The 12995-nt window shown below is 42.1% G+C and overlaps 1 protein-coding gene across 3 annotated transcripts in view; it reads right to left on the bottom strand.

The window, feature by feature from the left end:
• tial1 (TIA1 cytotoxic granule-associated RNA binding protein-like 1) overlaps positions 1–12995 on the bottom strand; it is a 32962-nt gene that overhangs the window by 7427 nt on the left and 12540 nt on the right. For all 3 annotated transcript variants that reach the window (XM_046359028.1, XM_046359027.1, XM_046359029.1), the window contains exons 8-11: positions 11785–11880; positions 11557–11641; positions 8413–8536; positions 8131–8288 (exon numbers count right to left, since the gene is read on the bottom strand). In XM_046359028.1, the coding sequence (XP_046214984.1) occupies positions 8131–8288; positions 8413–8536; positions 11557–11641; positions 11785–11880 (463 nt within the window). The remainder of the gene's footprint in view (positions 1–8130; positions 8289–8412; positions 8537–11556; positions 11642–11784; positions 11881–12995) is intronic.

Here is a 12995-nt window from a genome sequence, read left to right as displayed (position 1 = left end):
TCCCAGCTATTCTTGATGTGATCAATTTGTTTGGTACCTTCTCGGGATACAGAATAAATTGGAACAAGAGTGAATTAATGCCCATACGGTCGCAAAATACCTCCTGGCTAGAACATCTCCCATTTAAGTTATCTTCAGAAAAATTTACCTACCTAGGAATTGTAGTTACCAAACAATACTCCTTACTATTTAAAGAGAATTTCCCCTCTCTGATACAAAAACTCAAAGCAAACATACTATTTTGGAGAACTCTCCCAATTTCTCTGCTCGGAAGAATTAATGCCATTAAAATGGTCTTCCTCCCACAACTGCTCTACCTATATCAGAACATCCCAGTATTCATACCTAAATCCTTTCATAAACAACTGGACTCAATTATCAATCCTTTCATCTGGGATTATAAAACACACAGGATAGGTAAAAAACATCTCTGTAAATCCAAGATGGAAGGAGGATTGTCTCTCCCAAATTTTATATTTTATTACTGGGCCGCTAACCTCCGCATTGTTACGTTTCTGTTGGATGACGTACTCCCGGCATCCAGCTGGCTTAGTATGGAGCGGGAGGAGTGTCACCCCTTCTCTATTGGCGCTGTGATTTTGTCGCCTGTCAATCTGGAGATGTCACTTTATTGTAACAATCCTATAATACATAGCACAGTCCGAATCTGGAAGCAAATTAAAGTCCACTTTGAGCTCAGACCAATGTCATTCATGCTCCCTATCGCCAGGAATCCCTCCTTTGCCCCTTCTAACCTTGATAACACCTTTGAGCGATGGGGAGAGTTGGGGATAAGCACCATAGGGGATTTATACATAGAAGGGACCTTTGCTTCCTTTGAGCTGCTGAGGGAAACTTATCATCTTCCCAGAAGTAATTTTTTCAGATACCTACAAATTAGAGACTACGTTAGAAAACACCTCCCAACATTTGAGAATGCTAAACCTTCCATGTTTGACGGATGCATAAAAATATGCCCCACCTCAGATAAACTGATATCGCGTCTATATGATGCTTTTCAATCTGTTAGCACACCTTCTACTGATGCCATCAAGGCAAAATGGGAGGAAGAACTAGGGACTGACATCTCAGTGGCAGACTGGGAAGAGAGCTTGGAGTATATCCACACATGCTCCATTAATTCCAGACATCGTCTCATACAATTCAAGGTATTACACAGATTACACTATTCCAAAACTAAACTGCATAGGATATTTCCTGATACTACATCCCCTACATGTGATAAATGTCAGGCCACGCAGGGTACACTACTCCACTGCTTTGCCCTATGCTCTAGCTTGCATGGTTATTGGTGTGGAATTTTTAGGATCCTCTCTGAAGTTTTGGAGACTTCAATAGATCCAGACCCGCTTCTGATAATCCTGGGAGTATCTGAGTCCCTAAACAGATTAACCAACCCCCAAAAACAACTAATCTCGTATGGTCTCATCTCGGCAAAAAAACTAATCTTGTTGTTTTGGAAAAGGAAGGAAGCGCCCTCTACCAAATTATGGCTCAATGAATTGGCAAACACTGTACACTTAGAAAGAATTAGATATATTCTGAACAATAAATTATCAACATTTGATAAAATCTGGCAGCCTTTCCTCTCCTACTTGGACGAGTCGGCGCTGTGAATTTGTACTTATTAACGCACTCTCAATGGTAAATTTTTTATCTACCTTTGGGCAGCGTGTGCTGGCCCTACCACCCGAGCAGTTGGGAGGGGGGGGGGGGATGGGGGATAGGGGGGACATCTTCCCTCTTTCTTTCTACGTGTCCTTGTTTTGTATGTCGTGTTCTGTATTATTTGTTCTGCACCCAGAACTCTGGGTCTTGTTGTTCCTGTATGCTCTTTTATGTTTAGATAAGAATTGTATACCTGTCATGTATACCTATACACCATTCTTGTGTGTGTTTAATAAAAATATTTGAAACAGAAAACATCATGATACCAATGTTTTAGAATACCGTAGTACCATTTCATATGATACTACCAACTATTTCCAGCCCTACTGACCCAAAGAACCTGCTGGTCCCAGTTATAAAATGTTTATACATTCAGTTGAATTTAAGCAACAGCCACTTGTCTCACACCTGATTCTTTCCATGCGCGTCCATTCCTCTGTCAGTTTTTATAATTGAGCCGTAATGGCGAGCAGGGATGGAGACGCCATTTTTAGATTTGTATATTTGTTACATTGGAGCAATGCGCAAAGCGAGCAATGTTGATACATTGAATCATTTCATCGCGTGTTATAACCAAGAGCACAGACACGTCTGAGTAGACGGTCATGTAGCCTCCGAGTTCAGAGTAACAATAGAGCACCACTCCGCGACAGCCTTTTACTCCTCTTAAAAACACAATACTTTATGAGAAGTAACTATTATGTACTATTTTACACCTGGGGTTGCTGTACATAACTTTTACCCATTGTATAAGAGACTCAACAAAATTAAAGCAATCCAGGCATTCATTTATATATACAGTGTGACAAAGAGTATTTAGTCAGCAACCAATGCAAGGTTCTCCCACTTAAAAAGGTGAGAGAGGCCTGTAAATTTCATCATAGGTACACTTAAACTATGACAGACAAAATGAGAAGGAAAAAAATCCAGAAAATCATATTGTAGGATTTTTTATGAATTTATTTGCAAATTATGGTGGAAAATAAGTATTTGGTCAATAACAAAAGTTTCTCAATACTTTGTTAAATACCCTTTGTTGGCAATGACAGAGGTCAAACGTTTTCCGTAAGTCTTCACAAGGTTTTCACACCGTTGCTGGTATTTTGGCCCATTCCTCCATGCAGATCTCCTCTAGAGCAGTGATGTTTTGGGGCTGTTGCTGGGCAACACTGACTTTCTACTCCCTCCACAGATTTTCTATGGGGTTGAGATCTGGAGACTGGCTAGGCCACTCCAGGACCTTGAAATGCTTCTTACGAAGCCAATCCTTCGTTGCCCGGGCGGTGTGTTTGGGAACATTGTCATGCTGAAAGAACGAGCCATGTTTCATCTTCAATGCCCTTGCTGATGGTAGGCTTTGTTACTTTGGTCCCAGCTCTCTGCAGGTCATTCACTAGGTCCCCCTGTGTGGTTCTGGGATTTTTGCTCACCGTTCTTGTGATCATTTTGATCCCACGGGGTGAGATCTTGCGTGGAGCCCCAGATCGAGGGAGATTATCAGTGGTCTTGTATGTCTTCCATTTCCTAATAATTGCTCCCACAATATATTTCTTCAAACAAAGCTGCTTACCTATTACAGATTCAGTCTTCCTAGCCTGGTGCAGGTCTACAATTTGGTTTCTGGTGTCCTTTTTGACAGCTCTTTGGTCTTGGCCATAGTGGAGTTTGGAGTGTGACTGTTTAAGGTTGTCTTTTATACTGATAACAAGTTCAAACAGGTGCCATTAATACAGGTAACGAGTGGAGGACAGGAGGAGCCTCTTAAAGAAGTTACAGGTCTGTGAGAGCCAGAAATCTTGCTTGTTTGTAGGTGACCAAATACTTATTGCAAATAAATTCATTAAAAATCATACAATGTGATTTTCTGGATTTTTTTCTCTCCTTTTGTCTGTCATAGTTGAAGTGTACCTAAGATGTAAATTAGAGGCCTCATCTTTTTAAGTGGGAGAACTTGCACAATTGGTGGCTGACTAAATACTTTTTTACCCCACTGTATATGTACCTCAATGGATCGTGAAGGAAATCGCACTATAATGTATCAGCCTCGTGCGCTTAAGGAGATTATGGATACATTAGCACTTCTGGATATATGGACGCTGGAAAACCCTGACAGTACCAGTCAAAAGTTTGGACAAGGGTTTTTCTTGATTTGTACTTTTTTCTACATTGTAGAATGATAGTGAAGACGTCAAAACTATTTTACATAACACATATGGAATCATGTTGTAACCAAAAAAGGGTTAAACAAATCAAAATGTTTTATATTAGTTTCTTCAAAGTAGCCGCCCTTTGCCTTGATGACAGCTTTGCATACTCTTGGCATTATCTCAACCAGCCTCATGAGGTAGTCACCTGGAATGCATTTAGATTAACAGGTGTGCTTTGTTAAAAGTTAATTTGTGTAATTTCTTAATGCATTTGCTCCAATCAGTTTTGTCTGGAGTCCAAATTTGAGATTTTGATTCCAAGGAGAGTGATGGTGCTGCATCAGATGAGCTGGCCTCCACAATCACCCAACCTCAACCCAATTGAGATTGTTTGGATGAGTTGGACTGCAGAGTGAAGGAAAAGCAGCCAACTAGTGCTCAGCACTGTTGGAAAAGCATTCCTTGTGAAGCTTTACAAAATTGTAGACCTGTACCAGGCTGGGGGGACTGAATCTGTAATAGGTAAGCAGCTTGGTTTGAAGAAATATATTGTGGGAGCAATTATTAGGAAATGGAAGACATACAAGACCACTGATAATCTCCCTCGATCTGGGGCTCCACGCAAGATCTCACCCCGTGGGATCAAAATGATCACAAGAATGGTGAGCAAAAATCCCAGAACCACACGGGGGGACCTAGTGAATGACCTGCAGAGCGCTGGGACCAAAGTAACAAAGCCTACCATCAGTAACACACTACGCCGCCAGGGACTTAAATCCTGCAGTACCAGAAGTAATGGCTTAAGCAGGGGGACACATGTCCAGGCCCGTCTGAAGTTTGCTAGAGAGCATTTGGATGATCCAGAAGAAGATTGGGAGAATGTCATATGGTTAGATGAAACCAAAATAGAACTTTCTGGTAAAAACTCAACTCGTCGTGTTTGGAGGACAAAGAATGCTGAGTTGCATCCAAAGAACACCATACCTACTGTGAAGCATGGGGGTGGAAACATCATGCTTTGGGGCTGTTTTTCTGCAAAGGGACCAGGACGACTGATCCGTGTAAAGGAAAGAATGAATGGGGCCATGTATTGTGAGATTTTGAGTGAAAACCTCCTTCCATCAGCAAGGGCATTGAAAATGGAACGTGGCTGGGTCTTTCAGCATGACAATGATCCCAAACAACCGCCCGGGCAACGAAGGAGTGGCTTCGTAAGAAGCATGTCAAGGTCCTGGAGTGGCCTAGCCAGTCTCCAGATCTCAACCCCAAAGAAAATCTTTGGAGGGAGTTGAAAGTCCGTGTTGCCCATCAACAGCCCCAAAACATCACAGCTCTAGAGGAGATCTGCATGGAGGAATGGGCCAAAATACCAGCAACAGTGTGTGAAAACCTTGAAGACTTACAGAAAACATTTGACCTCTGTCATTGCCAACAAAGGGTATATAACAAAGTATTGAGAAACTTGTTATTGACCAAATACTTATTTTCCACCATAATTTGCAAATAAATTCATTAAAAATCCTATAATGTGATTTTCTGGATTTTACCCCCTAATTTTGTCTGTCATCGTTGAAGTGTACCTATGTTGAAAATTACAGGCCTCTCATCATTTTAAGTGGGAGAACTTGCACAATTGGTGGCTGACTAAATACTTTTTGTCCCACTGTAAATCTCCCAACATAATTCATTACTTGTGAGCTCAATAGATTATTAGTGCATTCAGATCCCTAGCCTTTTAAACATATTTTGTTACATTACTGCCTGACTCAAATGTATCAATCTACACACAATATTCTATAATGAAACTGTTTATTATACATTTTTGCAAATGTATTGAAATAGAAAACAGAAATACATGTATGTAAGTATTCAGACCCTTTTCTATGAGACTCAAAATTAAGCTCAGGTGCATCCTGTTTCCATTGATCATCCTTGAGATGTTTCTACAACTTGATTGGTGTCCACCTGTGGTAAATTCAATTGATTGGACATGATTTGGAAAGGCACACCTGTCTATATAAGGTCCCAGGAAAAACAAAGTCATGAGGTCGAAGGAATTTTCTGTAGAGCTCCGAGACAGGACTGTGTTGTGGCACAAATCTGGGGAAGGGTACCACAAAATGTCTGCAGCGTTGAAAGTCCCATGAACACAGTGGCCTCCATCATTCTTAAAATGGAAGTAGTTTGGAACCACCAAAACCCTTCCTGGAGCTGGCAGCCCTCCCAAACAGAGCAAATCTGGAGGGAAGTGACCAAGAACCCGATGGTGACTGACAGAGCTCCTCTGTGGAGATGGGAGAACCTTCCAGAAGGACAACCATCTCTGAAGCACTCCATCAAATCAGTCCTTTATGGGAGAGTAGCCAGACAGAAGCCACTCCTCATTAAAAAGCACATGACAGGTCACTTGGAGTTTACCAAAAGGCACCTAAAGGACTCTGACCATGACAAAACAAGATTCCCTGGTCTGTTGAAACCAAGATTGAACTCTTTGGCCTGAATGCCAAGCGTCCCGTCTGGAAAAAACCTGGTACCATCCCTACGGTGAAGCATGGTGGTGGCAGCATCATGTTGCTGGGATGTTTTTCAGCAGCAGGGACTGGGAGACTAGTCAGGAACGAGGTAAAGATAAACGGAGCAAAGTACAGAGAGATCCTTGATGAAAACTTTCTCCAGAGCACTCAAGACCTCAGACTGGTGCAAAGGTTCACCTTCCAACAGGACAAGGACCTTAAGCACACAGCCAAGACAACACAGGAGTGGCTTCAGGAAAAGTCTCTGAATGTCATGGAGTGGCCCAGCCAGAGCCTGGACTTGAACATCTCTGGAGAGACCTGAAAATACCTGTGCAGCGACACTCCCCATCCACCCTAACAGAGCTTGAGGGGTTTTGCAGAGAAGAATGGGAGAAACTCCCCAAATTACAAGTGTGCCAAGCTTGTAGCGTCATACCCAAAAAGATCAGGAGTCACTGCCAAAGGTGCTTCAACAAAGTACTGAGTAAAGTGTCTGAATACTTATATAAATCAAATATTTCCATCGTTTATTTCTAAGAAATTTGCAAAACTTTCTAAAAACCTGTTTTTGCTTTGTCATTATGGGGTATTGTGTGTAGATTGAGGGGAAAAAAAACATTTAAAATCAACTTTAGAATAATGCTGTAACATAACAAAATGTGTGAAAAGTCAAGGGGCCTGAACTTTCCAAATGCACTGTATACATTTAAAAAAAAGTCGGGATCATTATTTGGCCTTTATAGATTAGTTAGCGAGATCTATTTTTGGTCCAATAGCATATTTAAAAAGATTCATCTTCCTTGAGGATCGGTTTGCACAATCTGATCAGAATTGTTGCTAATTAATATAAAATCACACCTTTTGAGTTTCTTTGCCCACCCAACCTCATCTATATTTGTAGACAGAGTTTCCTGTAAACCGTAGATATTATATTCCTTTTTTAGCCAGGCAAATGACACCCCCCCCAACCCCATATCTAGATCTGTTGTCACATCAGACCATCTCCCTGACTCAATAACAGCACAATGTTATAAAATCCATGGTCATATTAAGAAAGTCCTAGCAAAGGCTATAAGCATGTCAGTCCAGTGTGCTCATTTTCATGCTCTGACGTCACGAGACAGTTGGCCAGGGGGAAGAGCTGGTTGGTTTGTTCAGCAAAATTCCTGGAGCACGTCTAGTGTGCACTGAGTGCTAGTTCAGTAAAACCCGATCTAGAAATATGGCAACAACCACAAAAAACGCTGTATGCGAGTAGATTACGTTGAAAACAACGGTTGGCCATCTTGGACGCTGTCTAGCTCTTTGAAAGCTCAATGGGGCGACAGATCGGGTTTAAGTGAGACTAATTATAACAGCGCCCCCCAACAGGCCAACTGGTGCAACTTTTTTTTTTTACCAAGTTACTCATAGCCTCTAGTTTCTGTGTGCCAAATTAGAAAAAAAGTAGACCATGTCAAGAAAAAAAAACATTTCAGACAATAACAATAGGTTAATGAATGTATGAATGTATGAATGTAACCAGCAATGTGAGCCCATTTTGAACAATCACAGTGCTATGGTGTAATTTCGCACCAGGAAGCCTACAGTATAGCCCGAAAACAATGGCGAACAGTCAGTCTACCATAACCGGAGATATCAAGAACAGAATTCCATAACAAAAGAGGTGCTGCAAACTGAATGGGTTTAGAAACTTTGGAAAGACTACTCCTTTCAAGAGGGGGGGTAGTGGCTGTAGGAGCCTTTTGGACACAACGTCCAAAATGTTTTATACTTACTCTACACCAAATCCTTGCTGATTCCATGACTGTCCATAAGACACTCCATAAGAAGGCACTTGCCAACCATTTGCCATGTACTGTTGCCCATACTGCTGGGCCTGGGGGCTCCCATACATTTGGTTCCACTGTCCCCACTGACCCTGACCGTACTCCACCTGAAAGATAAAAGGAAAAAAATTTACAGAGAAGGACACCTTTTTCTTTCTGGATGAGTAAAGCAAATAAATGTCAATGGGGAATGTAGCGATTTTATTTGAGCAATATCTCAATTCAAGATACCTGTGGTACGCTTTTGGCCATGTCGGGAGATTCTTTGCCCCAGTAGCACTTCACTATGTGGCATTCAATGGACGTTCCATTTACAGAGACAATTGCATGGGCAGCACTTTCATGGGAGGAAAACCTGTCAGAAGAACAAACGTCAAGAGACTGGTCAAGAAATATATTTCAGCAGTTTAATGAAAATGCAAAGTAAAAACTTGCAGCATGAAAGATTATTTTTTTGGTGTGGTTTATATACAGGTAAAAGTAAAAAAAACAAAAAAAACCTTGAGTAAATCAGGCTACGTTATGGTGTTAAGGTACATTTATCTTGCATGGTCACTCAACCCCTAGGAGGGAAAGGTAAACGCCAATAAATACACAGCCATTCTGAGTGATCACCTTCAACCTATGGGGAAGCGTTTATATTATGATGGGAGTGATCTCTTCCAGGATGACAATGCTCCCATCCACAAGGCATAGGTGGGGCACTGAATGGTTTGATGGAATTTCCTCGTGGAATGATGGTTTCTCATCTCTCCAATATAGTTCCAGACACTTGTAGAATCTATGCCAAGGTGCATTAAAGCTGTTCTGGCGGGTTGTGGTTGCCCAGCGCCTATTAAGACAATGTTTTTAATTTGGGAAGTTACCTGTAGTGTTCACTAAGAAAGTAATAAGTACAGTTCCAAGAACACAAATAATAACACACTTTACAATAACTTTCATGAACAAAATAAAAACTATTTATGAGTAAATACTACTATTTAATTCAAGAGAATTTATAACTCCACTCAAAAATTCTTGGTATTTAAAAAAAAAATGAGTCCACTGTTGATACAGTCCCCAATTTTTTTGCATGTCAGCAGTCAGGTAAAAAATAAATATTGGACTTGGCAAGTGACACTTTCCTTCTTGAAAGTCCAAGACGTTGAAAACTTGACTGCTGGCATGCAAACATTTTGGGAATTAATCAACAGTGGACTAATGGAAAAAAAATACCTAAAAGCTAGTTTAATGGATTTTTCCTTTATTATCAGATCACATTTTATGTCACATGCGCCGAATACAACACCTTACCGTGAAATGCTTACTTAGAAGCCCTTAACCAACAATACAGTTCAAGAAATAGAGTTAAGAAAATATTTACTAAATAAACTGAAAAATAAATAAATAATTAAAAGTAACAATAACGAGGCTATCAATGTGCGGGGGTACAGGTTAGCGGAGGTAATTTGTACATGTAGGTAGGGGTAAAGTGACTATGCATAGATAATAAACAGTGAGTAGCAGCAGTGTAAAAACAAAAAGGGGGGCTGTCAATGTAAATCCAGTTCACCATTTGATTAATGGCCACCATGGCTTGGGCGTAGTGGCTGTAGGAGCCTTTTAGACCAAGACTTGACGCTCCGGTACCGCTTGCCGTGCAGTAGCAGAAATAACAGTCTAGGACTTGGGTGACAGGAGTATTTGACCATTTTTTTGGGCCTTCCTCTGGCATCGCCTAGTATATAGGTCCTGGAAAGCAGGATTCCTGACCCCAGTGATGTACTGGGCCGTACACACTACCCTCTGTAGCACCTTACGGTCGGATGCAGAGCAGTTGCCATACAAGGCGGTAATCCAATCGGTCGGGATGCTCTTGATGGTACAGCTGTAGAATTGTTTGAGGATCAGCGGACTCATGCCATGCCTGGTTAAATAAACGAAAAAAAAAAAAGCCAAACCTTTCCAGTCTCCTGAGGGGGAAAAGGTGTTGTCGTGCCAGCTTCACAGCTGTCTTGGTGTTTTTTTACCATGATAGATTGTTGGTGATGTGGACACCAAGGAACTTGAAACTCTCGACCAACTACACTACAGCCCTGTCGATGTGAATGGGGGCGTGTTTGGCCCGCCTTTTCTTCTAGTCCACGATCAGCTCCTTTATCTAGCTCATGTTTAGGGAATGGTTGTTGTCCTGATAACACACTGCCAGGTCTCCAAACTCCTCCCATAGGCTGTCTCATCGTTGTCAGTGATCAGGCCTACCACTTGTGTCGTCAGCAAACTTAATGGTGTTGGAGTCGTGCTTTGCCATGCAGTCGTGGGTGAACAGGGAGTACAGGAGGGAACTAAGCATGCAACCCTGAGGGACCCCGATGTTGTGGATCAGCATGGCAGATGCGTTGCTGCCTACCCTTACCACCTGGGGACAGCCCATCAGGAAGTCCAGGATCCAGTTGCAGCGAGGTGTTCAGTCCCAGGGTCCTTAGCTTAGTGATGAGCTTTGTGGGCACTATGGTGTTGAGCGCACTATGGTGTTGAGCGCTGAGCTGTAGTCAATGAACAGCATTTTCACATAGGTGCTCCTTTTGTCCAGGTGGGAAAGGGCAGTGTGGAGTGCGATTGAGATTGAGTCATATGTGGATCTGTTGGGGCGGTATGCGAGTTGGAGTGGCTCTAGGGTTTCCGGGATGATGGTGTTGATGTGAGCCATGACCAGCTTGTCAAAGCACTTCATGGCTACCGACATGAGTGCTAGGGGCGGAAGTCATTTAGGCTTTCTTGGGCACAGGGACGATGCTGGTTTGCTTGAAAGATGTAGGTATTAGACTCGGTCAGGGAGAGGTTGAAAATGTCAGTGATGACACTTGATAGTTGGTCCACGCATGCTTCGAGTACACGTCCTGGTAATCCGTCTGGCCCCGCGCCTTGTGAATGTTGACCCGTTTAAAGGTTTTACTCACATCGGCTACGGAGAGCGTGATCACACAGTTGTCTGGAACAGCTGGTGCTCCCATGCATGCTTCAGTGTTGCTTGCCTCGAAGCGAAAATAAAAGGCATTTGTAGTGCGTAGTTTGCAAGCCCTGCCACATCCGACAAGCGTCAGAGTTGGTGTAGTAGGATTAAATCTTAGTCCTGTATTGAAGCTGTATATGTATTTATAATATGGATTATCCATTAAATTTACAATAAAGCATAACCAAACAAGGTTATAATAAAATAATTGAACTACTTCCACAACTAAATATGATTGATTCTAGACATTATTGGAGGCTTTTGGTGTCGTATTGGAAGCTGTATCATTAAGTCATGTACCAGTACTGCCATCTACAGGAAAAATTAGGCAATACATTGTACATTAACAAAATAGGGAATCTTCACTTAGAACAAAACATTACCTAATGAAAGAGTAACCTTTCTCTGGGAAAACTCGGATTTCCATTATTTGTCCAAAGGGTGAGAATGTCTGTCGCATGAGGTGCTCTGCAACGAAAAAGATTTCAATATAACATTCATCCTTTGTCAGCAAACCCAGTCTCAACTTTGTTTGCCAAAATGTATTTGTTAGCAACATCTAATGATTCTAAACAGTCTGTGTGTATCTTTTCAGGTTTAAATGAACTTGCCTGACAGTCCTGACTGGATTCCTCCACAATACACGGTGCAGTTCTGGGGACTGGATTGGTTCACTACATCTTCAAACCTCAGCTGCTTCGAGCCATCTGGTATAAACATACAAAAAATATGAATATGAGCATTCCAGTGGTGTAGTCGTAATTTGAACATTGGGGGGGGGGGGGGGGGGGTAAAGCCCTAAGAGCTGTTTAAAAAGACCACCAGAAATTTCTGACTGTTTTGGCCTGCCTGGTGACATCACCAGGCAGTAAATTAGTTAATAGACCAGCAACAAAGATTTCCAAATCTCTCTGCCAGTGGCTCCCGTGTCCGCGCCCCCAGATCCACACTCACACATGCAGTCAGAGCCTTTTTAAGGGGCCCTAAGCGAAACATTTTGGAAACAGACTCCACTCGACAACAGAGAGATATTTTTTGTTTTAAGCTTACTTTCCTGCAACCCTACACATTTTGCCATGGCATGTAGAGTAATGTTTGCAGTTTTTAATATGATATCCGATTGAGAGTGACTACCAAATATCAGTGGGGGCCCCCCGGGCGGTAATTCGACCATGAGTACTACAAGTTCAGATAGCCGGTGAGACATATTTAGATTGGTAAATTAGTTGCCTGACTACCCAGACTCCTTGCTCCAGCCAAACGCTACGCCACACTCAGACATTCGTTTCTTCACACATTCGGGGGCCGTCTGATTGGTCCAGATACAGATGGGTTGGGCCAAAACCAGAACACACATGGGTAAAGCGGCAGTTAAGAGACAATCCAATCGCTGATTACTTTATTTTGTACAACACCCCTCGTCACGACAAACAAGTTAATGATGTCAGTCTCAGACTAGGGTATCTAGCGAAACGACAGAGCAGTGGAAGAATTTAGTGTGAGTCATCAGGCTAAAAAAGAAAATGCTGACATGGGTGAGTGTGTCAGTGACTAATATAACAAGAGAACACAGCTTCTAACGTGTCCTGCGCAACTTGTGAAGGTCGTAGAGGGAAATGTAAATGTACGTGTTCCTGAGAGTCGTGGCTTTCAGGGACGGGGTCATAATAGCTGATAGCCCCAACTGTTCAAAAGTTGGAGCCAAATTTGTAGGAAGAAAACAAAAACCGCTCTGTTGGAGACAATTGCATTTAGGGGATATTTTGGAGGTTGCTCACGTAACTGTGGTTCTATGAACTAAGCGACACAGTCCGTGGAATGA

The sequence above is a fragment of the Oncorhynchus gorbuscha genome, linkage group LG08 (assembly GCF_021184085.1).
Source record: "Oncorhynchus gorbuscha isolate QuinsamMale2020 ecotype Even-year linkage group LG08, OgorEven_v1.0, whole genome shotgun sequence".
NCBI lineage: Eukaryota > Metazoa > Chordata > Actinopteri > Salmoniformes > Salmonidae > Oncorhynchus > Oncorhynchus gorbuscha.
Note: the sequence above shows the minus strand (reverse complement) of the source record. Positions and strands in the feature narration are given on the sequence as shown.